Raw genomic sequence first — 20,998 nt, 5'->3', positions numbered from 1 at the left:
GAATAGAATAGAACAGAATAGAATAGAATAGAATTTTTATTGGCCAAGTGTGATTGGACACACAAGGAATTTGTCTTGGTGCATATGCTCTCAGTGTACATAAAAGAAAAGATACGTTCATCAAGGTACAACAAGGTATAATATAACAAGGTATAGTATAATGGACTTACTGTAGATTTCTGAGATGGAATAAATAATAGAAAATATTTGTAGCTCGGGTTTTAGATTTTGGCTGTGGTTTGCTCTCCGAGCTCGCCCTTTAGTAATTTAATAATAATGATAAATTTAATAATTTTATCTGGCACACAAGACATATATGAGCTAAAGAGGACCACTTCTACAAAACTTGCCTTATGATGTCACGTAGCCTGGTAACGAAACGTTCGGGAACTATATGACAAGCTCGGAAAGCAAACCCCCTGCCAAAACGAAATACCCTTTTCTGCTACCCAAAAGAGAATCATTCAGATCCATTCGAATTAATGTTTAAAAACACTTTTGATTCACGCCTTATTTGAGACAAACAGGAGTTAAACGGCGCTGCTGGACATTTAAGCCACGCGGGCTCAGAATCGGGAAGATCTTGGGCTGGATGGGAAGAGCACGCCTCGCGATCCCAAACCAGAAGTTTACAACCGGGGCTCGACTAGATGTCCTCTTGAGATATGTCCACCACTACTACCACCAGCAGACGTCGTCTGCAACTGGCCGCGGTGGCCCCGCCCCTCCTCCCCCTCCACCAATCCCATTCGACTTCAGTGACGCGGCGGGTGGAGCGTTCCTCTCCTAGCAACCGTCTCCAGAATGCCAGTTGGAAGTCCTCCTTGTGAGAGGCTGGCGCGCGGCAACGGCCCCTCCCGTCCTCTTCGAGAAGGCCTTCTCATTGGCCTGTTCCCGGGAAAGCCTCTTTTCCCATTGGCTGCCGCTCCTTTCCTGGTTCCGCCTGGTTTCCGTTCGCCTCAGGGCGAGTTGCAGACGTGGTCGGGATGGGGGAGAGGTGACGGCGGGGTGCCGGGGAAGCCATGGAGCGGCTTCTGTGCTTCATCTGGGTCGCGCTCTGGAGCGGCAGTTGCGCTTGGATGCGCGGGGCGCAAGGCAAGACCGTCCATGGCGGCTTCTCCAGCGCCGCGGCCCGCGCCCGGGCCGGCCAGGTGGTGGCTCGGTTCCAATTCCGAGGTAAGAGCTCGGCGGGGGCAGAAGAGAAGGAAAAGCGGAGTGGGTTGCGAGGTGAGCCGTGACAGGCTGGCTCGAGGCACCGCAACGTGGGACAGACCCGCGTGGGGTACCTGCCGCCCCACGCGTGTTCTTCGTGGAAATCCCCCCCCCCCCACACACACACACACCGAACATTCTTGGGGAAAAGAGCCGTTTTTTCTGCATCTGTAGGCACCTCCTCGTTCTCTCCCGAGGACGACAGGAAGAGGAGGAAGCGGCCAAATTTTGGGAGCTTTTGGTCCCTGTCACATCTCAAACCAACCATCAAGTATGGGTAGTCCTCAACTTACGACCGCAATGGAGTCCAAACATTTATGGTGAGCCAAGTGAGGAACTGAAGTAACCTGCTGACTTTGCTTGGGAGGAGGAGGAGGTCGCAAAAGAGGGTTCACATGACGCTGGGAACACTTGCAACAACCGTCATAAACTGAGTCGGTTGTCGAGCATTCAAATTTGGATCCTGTGACCATGGGGATGCTGCAAAGGTCCTCGGTGTGAAAATTGACAAAAAAAACCAATGCTAGTGTAACCTGTTAACAATACCCCAGTCAAGAAACTGCCAAAGAGCCATCAGTAAACAGCCCAACCAAAGAATCTCTTAAGACTGCCCCCACCCACACAGACTGGCAAGACACAAGAATATAAACTGGCAGCAAACTGCACTCCTTTAAGCACTGATCACGTTATGTAGTTAGGGCAGGGGTCTGCAAACTTGGCTTTTTTAAGACTTGTGGACTTCTTTTAAGACTTGTGGACTTGTGAGCTTTGCTGGCTGAGGAACTCTGGGAGTTGAAGTCCACAAGTCTTAAAAGAGCCAAGTTTGCAGACCCTTGAGTTAGGGTAATAAAATGTCTGCAAGAAAACAAGCAAGCTCAGAAAGCACCAGGGACCCCTCATTTCATCCCTGAGCTACAAATATTTTCCTTTATTGTTCCCCTAGGACACTAAGGACTACTGTGCATCCTTATGATTGTAAAAGAAAAGTTTCCTCTTGAGTTGGACTATGGTTTCCATAGTGGCTGTGTGGAAGTGGGCTTTATTGCCTTCCTGAAAAGAGTTAATAGGTAGTCCTCGTCTTACGACAGTTCATTTATTGATCTTTCAAAGTTACAAAAGCACTGAAAACAAAGTGACTTATGACCATTTTTTACACCTATGACCTTTGCAACATCCCCATGGTCATGTGATTTATATTCAGATGTTTGACAACTGCTTCGTATTTATGACAGTTGCAGTGTCCCGGGGTCATGTGGCCATCTTTTCCGACCTTCTGAGTCAATGGAGAAGCCAGATTCACTTGTCAAATTAGTAATCCGGTTGTTAACTGCAGTGATTCGCTTAACAAATGTGGCAAGAAAAGTTGTGAAAGGGACAAAACTCAACCAATTTCTCACTTAGCAATATAAATTCTGGGCTCCAGCGTGGTCGTAAAGGACTATCTATAATTCTGCACTGGGATGTCCTGGTAGTCTTTCTCAGTTCTGTCCTGATCTCTGCTGATTTCCTTTGGGATCAGCCTTGTTCTCCCAAGGTACAGCTGGTTGCTGTGTTGCTGGCTCTTGTGTTGCTTCCTCATTTGGAGCTCAAAAACCTCTTTTAGCTGATCAGACTTCTGTAGGTTCCATTTTATTTGCCCTGCTTCAGTTACCAAGCGCTGAATCTCCAGGAATTTAACAGAACTGGCAAATGTGTTCTTGCCAGGGTGAAGAAATATTTTTCTGTGGTATCTACATAGACATTTTAGCTCTGAGAGAGAAGCACAGTAATTGGTAGGTTGATATTAGGTTTGCATGTAATGCAGCAACCACCTTCTTAGTCTAGGATTAGGGTTGGTTTTGAAAGATTGTTAGCTTTTGAGTATATAAAGTCATCTGTGAGGGCCATTGCAGTCACAGGAAATGTGATCTTTCTGCACCTGGTAGCTTCTGTTCCAGTCTTCCATGTGTATACTGCTCAGTATTTTCTAGCAGATGGGTGACCACTATGTCATTCAATCGTGAGCACTTTATGAATTTAGTTCACTATATGAGTTCCTTTTCAAGAAGGAATGCCAAATCCTCAGGCCTTGCCTACCACCTGTAACTTCCATGAACTGATTATTTTGGAAGTAACTCACACAAGTGTTTTGCCTCTAAGTGCTGGAATAATGCAGTTCACTTGATCATAAACATCTCAGTCAGGGGCACTCAGCCATCAGTTTGCATGGCAATTTTTGATTCTCCTGGCACAATGTTGGGCTAGCCTAGTACTGCTGCTCACTGGGTTATTACAGCAGCAAGATAAGAAAGTTAAACTCTCCCAAGCAGAGAAGAAACACTTAACAAGCACTGGCCTGGAAGCCAGAAGCAGCAAGCAGTTCTGAGCAAGTCAGGCGTATGACAAAATATGGACCAAGCCTTCCATCCTCTTCTGTCTTGATAGGGGCATCTAGTGAAGCTCCAGAGGAGGAGCGGCTTGTTGGCACCCAGCATAAAGTAAAACTGACAGCTGTCACCTTGAGCTTGCTGTGCTTCGCTGTTCTGTGGTGACAGACTACCATGAACTGTGAGGAGGGGAGTTGCTTGGGGAATCGAAAGTAGAGACTACCTTCTTGAGACGCTGCCTCAAAGTCACCCAGGTGGAAGAAGGAGGGATGCGCTTGGATGATCATTATGAAAGTATCTTGCATGGGCTTGATTGATTACAGTCTAGTGGGCAGCAAGGGTCAGTTGTGAGGGGTGGGGGTGGGAATAGAAGTTAGGGATTTTGGCACACAATTCTCAATTCTGGCTATGCAATATGCTCAAACTCTAATAAAACTACCTTTCTCAACAAATGGAGCCAAGGATCATTTCTATTTAGAGGTTTTGGCCAGTCTGACAAGCATGAGCAGCAACAATAAGAAAAAGATCTAATTGTGCCTTTTTTGGTAGCCAGAGATTGGGAACCTTTTTTTTTTTTTTTGGTGACAAATTGTTTGGCTTGTAAAGTAAGTAAAAGTAAAATTAATGGGGGACCTTTGTCAATATTTTCTGGTCATTTTTTCATTAAGGAGAAATCCTGGAAGTGAGAGTTGTTGCTTCAGTTCTATACTTACAGACATTCCTGCTGTGATTTGATCGATCCACTTGCTCACTATTTTTCCCAGGCAGATAATAGAGAGCAGGAAGGCTATTAACCCTGACTGACATCTCAGAAAAGGAAAGCTGGAAAGCTAGTTGTTCAGGTTTATAGAAATTACTTACAGAGCCCCATCAAAGTGGTCGTGCTTGTTGATGATCTCTGGCAAGAGCAGGATGGGGTGATGCAAGCATCCTCACTCACCTTGACCTCTCAGCAGCTTTCAATACCATCGACCATGGTATCCTTTTGGGCTGGCTGCAGAGACTGGGGCTGTGCTGGTTCAATTCCTTTCTCCATGGTCAGTCGCAATCACTATTGAAAGAGAGTGAAAGATCCAACCCTTCATCACTATGTTGTGGCGTGCTGCAGGGCTCAATATTCTCTCCACTCCTTTCCAATATCTATATGAAACCACTAGGCAAGATAATCTGTCACCATTGGTTGAGATATCTACTATATGACAATGACACCTAACTCGATATCTCACCCCTTTTGATGACCCAAGTGATGCTGTGGCCACCCTCTTGTGGTGCCTGATGGCAGTGGGGCCCTGGATGGGGGACAACAGGCTTAGCCCTGGCAAGACTGAATGGCTTTGGGTACACAGAGCTCAGGGATTCTGTCATCTTTTACTCTGGATGGGGTAGCACTGCCCCAGAAAGATCCTATTCGCAGCTTGGGGGTTCCCCTGGACTCACAACTCCTGCTTGAGGAGCAGGGGGCAGTCACAGCTAGGAAAGCCTTGGCACAACTTAGTGTTGTGCACCAGTTGCAGCCTTTCTTGCATCAGGATTCCATGTTTTCAGTTGTTCAGTCCCTAATCATTTCATGGTTGGACTGCTGTAATGCGCTTTATATGGGGATATCCTTGAGAAGCATTCAGAGGCTTAAACTGGTGCAGAGTGCGGTGGCGGAGGCAGTTTTAGGTGCCCCAAGAATGGCCCTTGTACCACCACTGCTCCTCAAGCTATATTGGTTGCTGCTCTGCTTCCCAGTACAATTCAATGTGTTGGTGATCACCTTTAAAGCCCTTGGCACGGGTCAAGGTTTCTTGAGGGACCATCCCATCCCACTGGGATTGGCCCATCCTACTCGTGCTGGCAAAAGAGGCACGTTCTGGGTCCCATCAGCCCAATTATTCCAGCTGGCAGGGTCCAGGCCCCAACCCTCCTATCCTTTTGTAAGGGCCTAAAGGCCTGGAGCCCCAGTCGGGGAACAGCACAGTGGAGATGGTTGATCGAGTAAACGACAGATCCGCCATTCTGCCCCCACCCTCCCCACATGTCCTTAATCTTTGGTTTTAATTTGTTTTAATGCAGATATATTTTTATGACTGTAAGCTGCCCAGAGTTACCTTTGGTAAGATGGGCAGCCAATACATTATAGAAAGAGAGAAAAGAAAAGGAAGAGAAGAGAAGGGAAAGAAAGAAAGCAAGAGACAGAGAGAACAAAACTTCTAGACCAGTACTAATTATTTTATAGATAATTGTTTTTTACTACATGTCATAAATATGTATAGGTTTGTATCTTGAAATGCAAACCCAGTTTTAAGTATCTGGTTGACTTTGGCATGGTCAGGCATGGAAGGTATAGCCTGAGTTGAAAGCATCCAGAAGAAGACAGTAGCAACAGACCTCTGTACTATTGCAAGAAAACAACGTGGGGATGTCTGTGAAACTATAAATTGAAATAAAACTTGATTTTATCCAACTCTTAAAGGAAATATTGGGAGAGAGGTTTGTAAATTAGCCACCTAACTTTCCTGTTTAAGGTCATCTTAAATTGAAACAGGTGATTCTCCCCCAGATTTTCAAGTTTTCTTAGAATAGGATGAGGAGATGTGAAAACCATTCCCCTTTCTGACATTAAAATCTTTTTCAACCTTCAAAACTGCCAACATTGCCTTGAAAGCCCTGAAAAATATTCCAAAATTGCCCCAAATATGGCTGGAGAGAAGGAGTTAAATGTTGGCGACAAGATCTTGGAGTGTAGATATAGTGACCAAATGTCTTTTTTTATAAAGAACAGTCCTTTATTTCAGAAAACTGTCCTTCATTAAAAAATGCATTTTGTGCAGTTTTTCTGCTGTTCAATTTTCTTTTGTAAACCAAAATTATTAAAAAATAAACAATTGCCTACAAATCTCTTTCAAGTTTGCTCCTTTCTCCAGTTTGTTTTTTCTAAGGAAATATGGTCACAAGTACAATGGGGGGAGGGGAGAGGCACATGTGTTGGGCTTGATCTTTCTGTCTCAAGTTCTCCTCTGCTTTACGATACATAATTGCAGTAGGCCCAAGTTTAGTCTTTTTCGAGAGGCTGGAAAACACTTGTTCCGATCATCCCTTGGCTCTTCAAAATGAAACAAAAGTTATCCCTGATTCTGAAAAGCTGTCCTAAGCATATGGCATATGTACATATGGCAGAGGGGGAAACTGAATTCACTGGATTTTTGACACCTTTCAGCATAGACAGAGCTTTAAAAAATGATCATGTTACGCAAATAAAAACTGCAACTGGTAAATATGCAATAGAACATATCTCTTATGAGCATTAAACTGCCTTGTAGGGAATGTTTCTCTCTTGCTCATGTTTCTATCTGTATAACAGAATTTGACTTCTTTTTAAATATCAAGGTGATTGTGCTCTTCTGTATGTCAGAATCAACAACGTGGCAACTGCTGTTGGAAAAGAAGCAAAGCTTCATCTCTTTCAAGCTCAGGAATGGCTAAAGCTTCAAGAAAGCCAGCAGGATTACAGCTGTAAAGAAAAACTGGCTAAAGCTCAGCTGATAAGTGAGTCTATGCACAGGTGTCATTAATGTATTGAGCCATTATATAGCCTGCTTATACTCATTGGCCGATCATAAATTAATCCTTAGTAAAGCATTTTAGAGGCCGTTAAAGTACTTTGATATTGGCACCAAAAGGCAGAGAAAATTGCAAGCTAGGGCACATTGACTTCTAGCTATACTAGTTATGAAATCTTTCTACAATCACCAGTTCTGCTTCCTTACATATTAAGTTATACAAACCTACATTTACTTTTCATCATTCAGTTCTAGCCTATTTTGTTTCACAGATTACATGTGTTATACATAGTGTATCACAAGTGAATGCTCTGTATTTGATACTAAATGTGGTCCTTTTTTTCATCTAGATAATAGAGGATTGTTACACCCTGTTTATCCCCAGTATGGCCATTTTTGTTTTGGAAATCCCGATAAAGTTCATCAGAGTCAAAATTCTAATTGTTGACAAAACACAGCACCTAGGATAAGTTCCTAGAAGGGAGAGGTTTCTAATCTGTTAATGCTTGCAATCTAAGCAAATGCTAATATTTACTCTTCCCTTTTGGATTCAATACAAAACTTGATAACATAACACCAACTAGTGTAGATTAATCAGGTACTTTTAAGTCAGGTCTAACACTTGGAGACTTAGCATCTCAGCCTGTCTTTGCAGCCAGTCCAAAGCTCTCCCCACTAGACTTTTAACCCCAACAAATATTAGAATGCAAAAAGCTGCATCAGAGGTAGGCAATTTTGGATGGGTCAGAGGCTATTCTTGGACTTCCAGACTGCCAGAAGAAGGGGCGGGGGGGATGCAGAAGGCTGTCCCACTATTGCTATGAAATCATGAGAAGGAGCCAGGTCTTTTGCCCCTTTCTGCATTTTGTTTAGGGCAGGAAGATTTGAGAGGTGAGCCACTCCCACCCCAGGCAAACAATTGTTCTCAATCGCGCAAGTGATAATCTTCCATCTTGCCACATTTTTTTAAATGATCATATTTGCTTCTGAGTTTTCTCAGTGAATTGAAAAGAAAATTGTTACTTAAAAGCAATTTTTTAAAAAACCATTCAATGATGCAATTGACTATTTTTTCATATTGCAAGTGTTAATATTTAAACCTATAATTATGGTATCATAAAATAAGAAAATGATGTCTAATTTTTTTAAAGCATGAAAAGAGCCCCTTTGTTTCCTTGTTCAGAAAATGAAACTAGGAAATCAGATTACCAAAGCTAATATCAATGCTTGTGGACCACAAATATTTTATAATTAGTAAATCCTCAGATAGTTTATTTCAAAGTGGTCATAATCAGGATCATTCTTAATTGATATACTAATCAAAATAAAATGTTAATAGCAATGGACCACCAGTACCCATAGTTAATTATACATTGATATTGGCAGATTTTAAAAGGTGCCATATCTTGGCTATTTTATATGTACTTCCTTCCCAAATTATTTTTAAAATGTGTAAACTGGCTTTTGGTCTGTTTAGAATAAGTCACATGGAGATTTAATCACATTTTGTAACTTAACCAGCAGCTTTATACTGAGTTAAAGTTGGCTCAGTATTGTTTGTATAGATTAACTCCTCCTGTATTTTAGGCTGGTGTTTTTTCTAACCTGACATAAAGTCAGGGATTCAAGGTGGATTTTTCTTCAGGCAAAGTCTTTACCATGCCCCTGAATCATTGAAGTATTTTTTTCTAATTAAATGACATTTTACTATAATTGACTATTCATTATAATTTTCTTAATTAAGTGCATTTAGTTTCTTCTTTGGCCTAAAAGTGGTTAACTGGGAATGATTTTTGTCCTATGATATGTAATGAGTTGGTATGGTCTTTAAATATAGTGTATTTCCATTTCCATTATAAATATACTCTGCAAAAATACATTCTATTGGTATATATATTCTAGCACATATATTGGCACATATACTTTCAGCAATATGAATGTGCCCCTTAGCCATAACCAAACATGAAAAATGTCTTGGTAGAAATTTCTTATCACTAAAAGCTTCCTGTAGATAGTGACTTTAATGTATTTTTTTAAAGTGAACATGAACTGCACTGAACAAAATATAACAGTATCCCAGGTCCCTTATCCAGACACGTGGTATGTATTTTATGTCGACAAGTTTACCTGTGCGGAGACATATGAAGACTCTGAATCTGAGGATGTTCAATTTGAAATGGTGCTACTAAATCCAGATGCAGAACGGAATCCATTAGATCACTTTAGTGCAGGGGAATCAGGTAAGATATTTTTCCTGATATGAGTGGGCTTTGTGGGAAATAGAATGAAAATATGACCAATTTAATGGAAGTACATTTTTGGAGAAGAAGCATTTCTCCAAATCTATGAAAGATTATTCATTCAGTTAAAATGGGTTGGTTGCTTTAGGGATCATAAAGCTAGGTTCTTCCTTCTTTCATTTTTCTTGTACAGATAACAGGCAAATAATCCAAAGTATCTGTTTGACTTTTTTACCTTGGAAATAAATGTATTTTTTATCCTTATATTTGCTTAAATACAGGTATGGGACAGGGCTATACCTGTATATTTCTTTTAGCTGAATTGAGAAGTAATAATGCAAGCTGGGATGGTCAAACATTTAAGCCTTGGGGTTTAACAGCTATCTTCGGTATAGCCTTTTTGGATTCAGTTCCAGAAAGAAATACATACTTGATTGCAAAACAAACAAGAAACTTATCTGCAACTTTTTAAAGCCTTTATGTCTTTTTTTTTTTTGGAATCATGTGACTGTCTTCCCATAGCAACTTAATGAATAAAGAATGTGAATTATAGAACCTACACTTTACAGTATTAGTTTCATTTACCTCACAAAGTGTTGTAAGGTAAAGTTGCATTTTATATGGGAGCACTTTATGGCGCACCCACCACTTTTAAGTATTGCAGCAGTGACATCTAGTGGTAAGACAAAACACCTCGCTCTTAACTGCTGCTTTTGCAAAGGCTGCCATAGTTGCCATATTGAGTCTCAAAAACAATCCTGAAGATAGTGATCCTTCAAAAGAAGGATGATTAGGCAGAAAAAAGTTACATAACCAAACATTATATTTTGAAAGCAAAAGCGAAACTGAGTTTCCTTGTTTTATGTAATTCCCAATCCCTATTTATAGCAGTTCTCAATCTATATGCAGTTTAAGCTATGTGAACTTCAACTCCCAGAATTCCCCAGCACCCATGATATGGAATCACCCTATCACACGTCTTAATCTCTGCTAGCATTGTATGTCCTCTGCTGGTGGTCCTTTAAAGACCTAATGAACCTCTCAAGGTCCCATCACGAAGGGCCTTTTCTGTAGAGGAACTTGCTTCTGGAATGCTCACTGAATCTTTTAGCCCAAAATGAAACAAGTTATTTCCCCAGACTTTTCAGACATCTTAAACTTCAAATCAGCTGCTGTTCTCCATTGTTACTAAGCTGTAGTCAAATGTGTTTTAATTGGACGTTGCTTTGGGAATTGTCAGTTTTTTCATTAGACAGAAGGCATGAAAACAAGGTTTATAAGAAACAAGGCATCCATTGTCAAAGGAATGAATGAACATTTTTTTTTTCTGTTCACAGGCTTACATGAGTTCTTCTTCCTACTTGTCCTGGGTTATTTTGTTGCTGCCTGCATTTACGCTCAGTCCTTGTGGCAAACAATTAAGAAAGGGGGACCTATGCACACGGTGCTCAAAGTGCTCTCTGTAGTTTTGCTCCTGCAAGCAGCTTCAGCTCTTGCAAACTATCTGCATTTTTCAAGGTAAATTCAGATCCCCCGGAAGGGACTTCAGCTGAATTCCTATCAACTGTTGCTCTTGTCTGCTGTCTTAGGTTTCCAGCAGCAACCTTTACTAACAAGAATTTCTAGCTTTCCCAGCTAGCTTTGCTCTTAAAGCCCAAACCTCAAATGATTCCTTTGAAAAATCCTAGGCTGTGCTGCTTAGGCCTAAACTTTCTTTCTGCTCCAGCATACAGAGGCAAGCAAGCTAAGTTAATGTACAGTATTTATTTGAAATAAAATATTTATTTTTGGAAAATTTATATAGCTCATGGCAACTCTAGGTGGCTTACAGAAAATAAAAACAATGTAGAATGAATAAAATAATAAAAATTAATATAATCACACACACACACACCCCTTGGCAACAACACACACTCATATCAGCCATTTAATGAGCTCCATCCCAATCTGGGTTCCCGAGGCCCATTGGCAAAATCATATCTTCAGGACCTTCCGAAGGAGCATCAGAGCAGGGACCATTATAATTTCTGGAAGGATGATGTTCCAGAGGGAGGGAGCCACCACAGAGAAGGCCCTTCTTCTTGGACTCTAGAAAGAGTGCAGAGAAGAGCAACAAAGATGATTGGAGGACTGGAGGCTAAAACATGAAGAACGGTTGCAGGAACTGGGTATGTCTAGTTTAATAAAAAGAAGGACTAGGGGAGACATGATAGCTGTGTTCCAATATCTCAGGGGTTGCCACAAAGAAGAGGGAGTCGGGCTGTTCTCCAAAGCACCTGAGGGTAGAACAAGAAGCAATGGGTGGAAACTGATCAAAGAAAGAAGCAACTTAGAACTAAGGAGAAATTTCCTGACAGTTAGAACAATTAATAAGTGGAACGACTTGCCTGCAGAAGTTGTGAATGCTCCAACACTGGAAATTTTTAAGAAAATGTTGGATAACCATCTGACTGAGATGGTGTAGGGTTTCCTGCCTAGGCAGGGGGTTGAACTAGAAGGCCTCCAAGGTCCCTTCCAACTCTGTTGTTATGTTATGTTATGTTATGTTATGTTATGTTATGTTATGTTATGTTATGTTATGTTATGTTATGTTATGGATCCCGCCAGATGTACCTGCGTAATCTCTGATAGCATCATTTGTTGCAGAGTACATGGATTCCTTGAGGTTATACTGTGGATTCTCACAGTGGTATCGAAGCCATTCAGATATATGCAGATAATTTGTATTTCTGAGCAGACCAGACTTCTATTATACTGAATCTCTTACTCTAATTTGCTGGGGGAAACATCACGCTAAGCGGATGCTTATTCAGTGGCTTCTAATTTTAACAAAACTGGTTTCACGGCAAATTAGGACAACGAATTAGGTTGCCGATTGTTGTTTCCTGATATTAAATCCACGGAATTGTTTTGTGGTTTGCCCATAATCTTCTTTTCTTGTGGCTGCACATTCCTACTTCAGTTTCTTTTCAAATTCATTTCTTTAATCTTAAATAGAGTTTCTTAAAATGGGTTCCTTGAAATAATGCAAATACCTTACAAACTAGGGTTGGAATGCATTACAGATTTCTTTTAATATTTTGGTGAGGGTTTTTTTTCTTAACACAGTAAATGTAAATTAACTTTATCTAAATTTACATGTAAACTAACATCTATGAATGAAGGAATAAAGAGGGAGTCTGGTTATGACAAAAAGGAGCCGAGTGCAAAAGTTTCTGAATAGCAGTTGCAGTGGCCAAATTATATTCCAGTGCAACCTTATATGTGCTGTTTATAATCCAATATCTATTTCTTTTGCTATCGATTAACACATTCTGCAAATACCATACGTGTGTGTGTGTACACATATACGTGTATGTGCGTGTGTGTGTGTATGTGTATCCAGAAAGATTATTTGCAATTATTGTGTGAGCCCTTTGCATTTGAAGGAGAAAATGTGCTTCTGAGCATGGAAATAAGACCTGCTACCAACTCCTGAGAGCAGCTACGTCTGTCCCAGCATCATATAGCACAGAGATGTCAAAATCTATTTCATTGAGGGTTGTGTTTGATCTCGGGAGGGTGGCGTGGCCAGCTTGACATCACTCATGTCATGGTCCGAGTGCTCATGGCCCTCCCAAGCTTCGTTTTTGCTGGCAGGGGGTGGCAGGAGGCTTTTGCAGCTGAAAACTGAGTTCAGGAGGGCTGTGCGCAGCCCTCCCAAGCTCCCGTTTTCGCTGGCAGAGGCATCACAGGCTGGTCCTTCACAGTTTCCAGGGCAGCCCCGCAGGCCAGATCTAAGCATCCCATGAGCTGGATCCGGCCCACAGACCTTGAGTTTGACACCCCTGGTATAGTCCCTTTCACCGCTACGTCACATCCTAGGAAATGCCTTGTTTGGTTCCTAAAGTAGCAGACTCAGAAGTACCTTTCACCTTGGAATCTGAAGTGGTACACAATTCTAATATTGTGTGTGAAGCATTGGACTTTTTAACAGAATGAGCTTTTGAAAATAATTTTCTTTCGTTTACATTAGTTATTCAAAAAATGGAGTAGGATTGCCTTTTATGGGGAGCCTTGCAGAATGTAAGTACATCTTTTCTAAGTTGAGTATTTGTTTTCTCTGGTATATCATGAAACATTGTTTAATATCTTTTTAATTATTGCATGTGTTATTTGGAATGTGCTAATGTCCTGTACTTCTACATACTGCCTGGGGCTGGTAGGATCCCACCAGCCAATACACAGGGCAGGGCTTTGTTCATTGTGTCTAGCAACGTATTTGATTATTTCAAAAGATGCTTAACAATGTAATCATATACTTGTCTGGCCAAACCTGAACATGCTGAATTGATTGCTCTCAGAGTAAATAGGAGATTAAACCAATAGTTGGCAACAAAATAAAATGTTCCACATTGGGCAGCATAGCTGGAAAACTGAGAGGCTGGAGAGCATGTTGTCATTTATTTGCATCATTTGGGGAGACCTTGGCCTCTTATTTAACCTAGGCATAAGGAGAAATTTTCTGACAGTGAGAATAATCAGCCAATGGAACAGCTTGCCTTCAAAAGTTGTGGGAGCTTCATCACTGGAAGTTTTCAAGAAGAGACTGGACTGCCATTTGTCAGAATTCGTGTAGGATCTCCTGCTTGGGTGGGAAGGGGTGGACTAGAAGACCTACAAGGTCCCTTCCAACTCTGTTAATCTGTTAATATTAAAGACATTGTTAACCACCAAAAGATGGCTTGTTCTGCTGCAAAAGTTGAAAATGGTTTGCCACATTTTTGGAGAAGTGACTGAAAGTAAAGAAAGATTCCTAATGAGGCCAAAATTGATCTCAATATAGTAAGAGTGAGTGTGAATGGTAAACATTGAGCTGTTCACCCAAAGGAATGACTACCCTGAAGGACGAAGAGCAGAAGCTTCTCCTAGAAACATTTTGCAGAATTAAGGCCTTACACAAGGACTTTCTATGTGCCAGGTATCCTTAATGCTATCATGAATAATTTAACTGTGTAACTTTTTTTGACCTTTCCCTTAGTGTGTGACATAATCTCTCAGGTGCAGATGTTGTACCTGCTACTGAGTCTTTGCATGGGATGGGCAATTGGTAGAATGAAGAAATCTCAGAGCAAACCTCTCCAATGGGATTCCAGTCCAGCATCCACCGCCATTGCCATAACTGCTGTTGTGACACAGGTCTGTGATGGGGTTTGCTTTTTTTTTTTTTTTGGACTTTATTGAAGAAGGGATTAGTGGCTAATAATTCTAGAACATTAATAAGATGTAATATTGAAAATGATGTTACCCAAATAGAACAGCCTAATGATTATTTGGGAGGATAGTTAATGAAATCAAGCTGGACAGGTTCTGCACCTGATTTTAGCATAATTGGAAGATGCTGCCAAAGCCATAGCCTCCAAAAGAGAGCCAGATCGGTGTTGTGTCCCAGGATAGAAATTGGGAAATTTCTAGTCCTATCTCAGGCACGAAAAGCCAAAGGTGTTTACGGTGACCTTGAGCCAATCCCTCTTTCTCAATCCTAGGAAAAAGAAGGAATGGGAACTACTTCTGCAATCTGGACACAACTACAAGGACTTGTCCAAGGGGTAAAAATTGACTCCAGATCCCCTTCTCCAAAGATAACCTCTCTTAAAGGATTAATCCAGAATATTTTGTTATACATTTTCCAAATCTATAATTATTTTTTTTCTATTTAGTAATTATTTTGAAGTTTTACTTTTTTTCCAATCTGAGGTGGTCGTTACTAATAATGCAGATCCATTAACAGACTGACTTTAAAAATAAAATACAAGGATGACACAGAATATTACTTGATATTGAATAAATTTTATGAGTGGTTAGAGATAAGAGGTAGAAATTAGATGAAGAAAAATTATTGTTACCTGTGAATTAAAGAGAAAGATGGTTTATAACTATAAATATGCCAATATATTTAACAGAATTATAAATAAACCAATATAAAGAGAAGTTTAGCCAAAATTATTCTGTTACATTTTACTATTGTTACCAATATATGTGTTAATATTTTTACTGCCTTTTCTTCATTTTTCTTTTGTAATTGATATACCCTGACAATACACTGTATTCAAAATGTTTATGAATAAAAAAATGTGGATCCATTGTGCTTGTATTTTCTGAACAAAGTTTTCTTCAAGCATAATTTTTATTCTTGGTATATGGTTTATTCTGTTGCAGACCATTCTTCTTATTTGGGAGCAGCTTGAGGATACCAATCACCATAGTTACCATTCACACCAAAGTTTAGCCGGTGCACTTCTCCTTGGCTTAAGAATTTGTCTAGCTGTATTGTTAGGATGCGGACTTTACCAGATTATCCGAATTGAGAGGAGTACTCTAAAAAGAGAATTCTATATTACTTTCACAAAGGTATGTGCGTTACATGAAAACCCGATGTATTCTTTAAAAAAAACAACACATTGAAACTCTTTTGAAGAAAATATAAAGAAATATAATTATATTTATTCAGAAGTAAGTCAGGATGTTTGTAATGAGGCTCCTTTGGGTGTATATGTGTAATAAAAAGGTTTTGAATTGCTCAGGAAAGATTTTTTTAAGGTATACTTCCATTAGTACCTTTACCGCTTTCTGTTTCATGATTTAGAATAGTTAATTCTTTTTAAAAAAGGAGTTTTGACAAAATGAAAGTGTTTCACTGGGGGTCCGTAACCATGAATGCTGCTAGATATCCATAGCTGATATCCACATGCGTCTTCTCTCTTTCAGGGATGTATTCTGTGGTTTTTATGCCATCCAACTCTTGTGACTATATCTCTAATGTTTAGAGATTATCAGCGAGAAAAGGTTGGTATATGCAACATATATGGGGTGTTTTTCAGAACTGAGAATCACTGACATGAATGATACTCCTTTCTGATGATAAAGCCCACACTTTTTAATTTAGCTATTTTTTTTTACTAGATCTTAAATTTTAAATTTTAGCTGCCCTAAAAGTCCTTGTTCTTGCTGCATGCATTTCACTAAGCTGGCCTTAAGAGCAAGCTAGGATTGCAATCTGGCTGTTCCTTCCATTTATTCTGTGCTTAGTTAAGCCAGATACAGGGTTGTCCTGAGAAAAGTGATTATTTGAGTTAACTGTAAAAAGAAGGGCAAATTGTGCTGCAAAGAAGCTCAAAAAGAAGCCTTCCCTGGATCCAGCTATTTTGGGAAATTATCGTCCAGTCTCCAACCTTCACTTTGTGGCGAAGGTTGTAGAGAGTGTGGTTGCATGGCAGCTTCCCCAGTACCTGGATGAAGCTGTCTATCTAGACCTGTTCCAGTCCGGCTTCCGGCCCGGACATAGTACGGAGACAGCTTTGGGCGCGTTGGTGGATGACCTCTGGAGGGCCAGGGATAGGGGTTGTTCCTCTGCCCTGGTCCTATTAGATCTCTCAGCGGCTTTTGATACCATCGACCATGGTATCTTGCTGCACCGGTTGGAGAGTTTGGGAGTGGGAGGCACCGTTTATCGGTGGTTCTCCTCCTATCTCTGACCAGTCGCAGACGGTGTTGACAGGGGGGCAGAGATCGACCACGAGGCGCCTTACTTGTGGGGTGCCGCAGGGGTCGATTCTCTCACCTCTCCTGTTCAACATCTATATGAAGCCGCTGGGCGAGGTCATCAGTGGCTTTGGGGTGAGTTACCATCTGTACGCTGATGACACGCAGCTGTACTTTTCCACCCCGGGCCACCCCAACGAAGCTGTCGAAGTGCTGTCCCGATGCTTGGAAGCCGTACGGGTCTGAATGGGGAGAAACAGACTCAAGCTCAATCCCTCCAAGACAGAGTGGCTGTGGATGCCGGCACCCCGGTACAGTCAGCTGCAACCGCAGCCGACTGTTGGGGGCGAGTCATTGGCCCCAATGGAAAGGGTGCGCAACTTGGGTGTTCTCCTGGATGGACGGCTGTCGTTTGAAGATCATTTGGCGGCCGTCTCCAGGAGGGCTTTTTACCAAGTACGCTTGGTCCGCCAGTTGCGCCCCTTCCTTGACCGGGATGCCTTATGCACGGTCACTCACACTCTTGTCACTTTTCGTTTGGATTATTGCAATGCTCTCTACATGGGGCTGCCCTTGAAGTGCACCCGGAGGCTTCAGCTAGTTCAGAATGCAGCTGCGCGGGTAATGGAGCCACACGTTGCTCCCATGTAATACCACTCCTGCGCAGTCTGCACTGGCTTCCTGTGGTCTTTCGGGTGCGCTTTAAGATCTTGGTTACCACCTTTAAAGCGCTCCATGGCTTAGGCCTGGGTACTTACGGGACCGCCTGCTGTTACCTTATGCCTCCCACCGACCCGTACGCTCACACAGAGAGGGTCTTCTCAGGGTGCCGTCTGTCAAGCAATATTGGCTGGCGGCCCCCAGGGGAAGGGCCTTCTCTGTCGGAGCTCCTACTCTTTGGAACGAACTTCCCCCTGGTTTACGCCAAGTGCCTGACCTTCGGACCTTTCGCCGTGAGCTGAAAACACATTTATTTATTCAAGTGGGACTGGCTTTAAAGTTTATTAAATTTTAATTGGGGCTATTTATGAATTTTAGGGTTTTAAATTGATTGTTTTACATTTCGGCCATCTATGTAATATGCTTGGTTTTAAGTTTCTGTTTTAATTTGTATATTGTGTGGTTTTATAATTTGGCTGTACACCGCCCTGAGTCCTTCAGGAGAAGGGCGGTATAAAAATCTAACTAACTAACTAACTAACTAACTAACTAACTAAATAAATAAATAAATAAATAAATAAATAAATAAAAAAATGGCTTCCTGGCATGCCTTTTGTGGCCTGCTAAAATCCCCCCCAACCAAAGGCACCTGTGTCACTCCGTAAAACTCCTCAGCTGCCTCCCCAAATAGAAGCTGGACCTGCCTATTTTTTGAAGTACAGCCTCAGTCTTCCTTGTAAGGCGTGGCTCAGTCCAATGGAAATTGAACTTGCCCCCTCCCACGGGCTGTAGCTCTGGGAAATCAGGGGCAGGAACATGAATCTAACAATTGAAGTGCAAAAGGAAAGAATGAATATTGGTTCAAAGAAAAGCTTTCTGAGCAAACCAAAGTTCATTGGGGAAATCAGATACAAAGAACTTTTTCTGAAATCATTGGGTTAAATCCAAACTAAGTCGTATTTTAGTGCTGTGGAGATGAAGTAGTGGAACCACAATTCCATGGCCAGTTTCAAGTCATAAAATGGTGCATTTGAATTTTTGTCCTCGAGTTTTGATATGGAACCCAATCCAAGCCCTGTATTTTGCTAATCATTACTAAAAAATAACAGTGGCTTTACATAGAATAAGCCTCCCATAGCTTATTCAACAAACCATGTTTCTGTGTAGTGTCTGGAGCTATAACTTTTCTGATATTATGAATTAGAGACCCTTTGTAGAATATCTGAAGTTGTGATTTTTCACCATGTGAGCCAAGTTTGGTTTCATGCAATGGTAGAATGAAATGTCAGCTTTCTGGACCCCAGTGCTATAGATTTTATTTTATTTTATTTATTTATTTTTATTAGATTTTTATACTGCCCTTCTCCCGAAGGACTCAGGGCAGTGTACAGCCAGATAATAAAAACCCACAATATACACTATTTTTGCATACACTAGAGCAGAATCTCTTGCAGTGTGCATAATTTGTGTAATGACATCCTCAATTAAACACTGTAAAATGACACCTTGCTGCGATGGTGTGCTCTTTGATTTTTCCATGCCTTTGGGAAAACCAGATCCCCATCCCCTGCAATTAATTAGTTAAAACACAATTTCATTGTACCTCCCACTCTCCTCCTCCTCCCCTCCATCTCCGAGTGGAACTTTCAACTTTCAAGGTGTGAAAGGAAAAAAGAATTTTATCCTTGCCATATGCTATTCTTTCCTTGACTGTGTCTAAAGAGATCTTCCACCCCTTTGTACATCTAAGAAATTTCACACGAATTGCATGTTCATTGTACAAAGCATATTCTGTCTCACTCACTTCTTGTTATTGTTTTCTCTTAGATTATTACCATGGGTGTCATTCTCTGCCAGCTGTTTTCCATGGTCCTTCTGTACCGGCTCTTTGTTTCCCATAGTCTTTACTGGGAAGTGTCCTCTCTCTCTTCAGTGACATTGCCTCTAACAGTAGCATCTGGACATAAAAGTCGGCATCACTTCTGAAATTCCCTTTGGAGATTTCTTGGCAACGGTGCAATAAAGATTTGGAAACGGAGCAGCTATTTTCAGCAGTAACTCAGCTCAAGAATAGCTAAATAATTAGAAGACAGCATTTTGCTCTCGCTGGATCACAACAAATGCAGGAATGATTGGAATTTATCAAAAATAGTGATAAAACACACTTCTTTTTTTCTTTTTTTTTCTTTTTCTTTTTTTGCTATTTGGATGAACATGTGATTTTAGCCACGTTTTCACTCCAAATCTGCCTCATTTGCATTAAAGTTCAAATTTCGATAATGATAAATTTAAACTAATTGGACGGAAGAGTTTGGCAGTTCAGATAATACATAATAATAATACATATCTTGTTTAAGGTGGCTTTAAGACAAAAAACTTATGCCGAAGTTTAATGGGACTTAAACTGTAATAGGTCCATAAAAATGGTGTATAATGTTTACAGTGAACAATAGTTCTCATTATTACTTTCTTGCCTTGAGGCTTGGATGTAGTTCAGTTTTTAGCTTGATTGCCAGTTGTGTTTTAATTCTGTGTTTGACATTTTACAAGAGCAGAAGGGTGATTAACTAACTCTTTAAGTTTAAAAAAAAAAAACACAGCCACATGGTTGTACAAGGAGCAGGTTTATGCCTCCTAAACTGAGGAGAGAGAAAAAATCAAAATGTGTTGATGCAGTACTACAGTTTTAATCCTGAGAGAATTCGATGAGGATTCAGTCATAATTAAGCCATAGCTGCAGATTAAATTAATAGAAGCATTTCAAATGTTAGTTTCAGTCATCAACTACCCATGAATTCCTGCCCAAGGATATTTAATCAGGATTAAATTTTCTCTGAATAATTGAAAAACAAAATACTCATTGGATTTGCTGTAATTCAAGTTGGCGTTTGTGTTCTGAGCAGTTGCCATTTTTGCAGCCATTGTAACAGAGCAACACTTATCAGTGGTACATTTAGGCTGTTGCAGTAAATGCAGACTTTAATTGAAGTGCCTATTTATTGCTCCAAATTAAAATCCTATGAACAGTATCTCCTGTACAGTATGAATGTTCCTGTGAAGTAACTGGTTTATTTATTTCAAGGCTAATGCCTTTTTTCAAAGTATGCTTGTAATTGTGGCCTACAAGAAACTTTAAGCCCCCCTTTTTTAACTATAATTCCATTTCTTCATCTTTGCTCTGAGTTGCACCCTCAAGACTGCCGCATTTTACTGTCTTTGGGGAAATGGATCACTCTGTAGCGTTCTCTTCTTCCTGCCGTTTCTGGTGGATTCAGTTGCCAGAAGAAAAGGAGGACATAAGAATATCATGGTATCCCTTATCCAGTTTTCATACTACTCCATCCTCATACCAGGACTTTCTGAAACAGGAATGCAGCTATCACAGATGTAGCTTGCGCAAGGGGGGAGAAAAAGTTGTTCAAGAAAGCCCTAGGCTACAAATCCGAAATTGTGC

General features: G+C 40.9%; 1 protein-coding gene across 2 annotated transcripts; it reads left to right on the top strand.

Annotated features, from left to right (window-relative positions):
- Nucleotides 1-939: 939 nt before the first annotated feature.
- Nucleotides 940-20,573, top strand: GPR180 (G protein-coupled receptor 180). Of its 2 annotated transcripts, none has more exons than XM_058186131.1 (9): nucleotides 940-1,176; nucleotides 6,951-7,109; nucleotides 9,163-9,363; nucleotides 10,701-10,881; nucleotides 13,379-13,428; nucleotides 14,384-14,541; nucleotides 15,562-15,753; nucleotides 16,111-16,188; nucleotides 19,372-20,573. In XM_058186131.1, exons 1-9 carry the CDS (start codon nucleotides 1,023-1,025, stop codon nucleotides 19,528-19,530), a joined length of 1,332 nt encoding a protein of 443 aa, XP_058042114.1. In that variant the 5' UTR covers nucleotides 940-1,022; the 3' UTR covers nucleotides 19,531-20,573. The 2 variants fall into 2 exon arrangements, with proteins under 2 accessions (XP_058042114.1, XP_058042115.1); XM_058186132.1 differs by having other exon boundaries at nucleotides 1,043-1,176; nucleotides 6,976-7,109.
- The last annotated feature ends 425 nt before the right edge of the window (nucleotides 20,574-20,998 follow it).

Source organism: Ahaetulla prasina, chromosome 5, assembly GCF_028640845.1.
Source record: "Ahaetulla prasina isolate Xishuangbanna chromosome 5, ASM2864084v1, whole genome shotgun sequence".
Classification (NCBI taxonomy): Eukaryota; Metazoa; Chordata; class Lepidosauria; order Squamata; family Colubridae; genus Ahaetulla; species Ahaetulla prasina.
The sequence above is the reverse complement of the archived record's forward strand: the minus strand, read 5'-3'. Positions and strand labels throughout refer to the sequence as shown.

What these genes read in the sequence shown, in the direction of transcription:
- GPR180 (XM_058186131.1), top strand. Translation starts at nt 1,023, where the DNA reads ATGGAGCGGCTTCTGTGCTTCATCTGGGTCGCGCTCTGGAGCGGCAGT. An exon ending in GGCTAAAGCTCAGCTGATAA is followed by an intron (nt 7,110 to 9,162) that starts GTGAGTCTATGC and finishes ATTTTTTTAAAG; the next exon opens with TGAACATGAACTGCACTGAA. An exon ending in TAACTGCTGTTGTGACACAG is followed by an intron (nt 14,542 to 15,561) that starts GTCTGTGATGGG and finishes ATTCTGTTGCAG; the next exon opens with ACCATTCTTCTTATTTGGGA.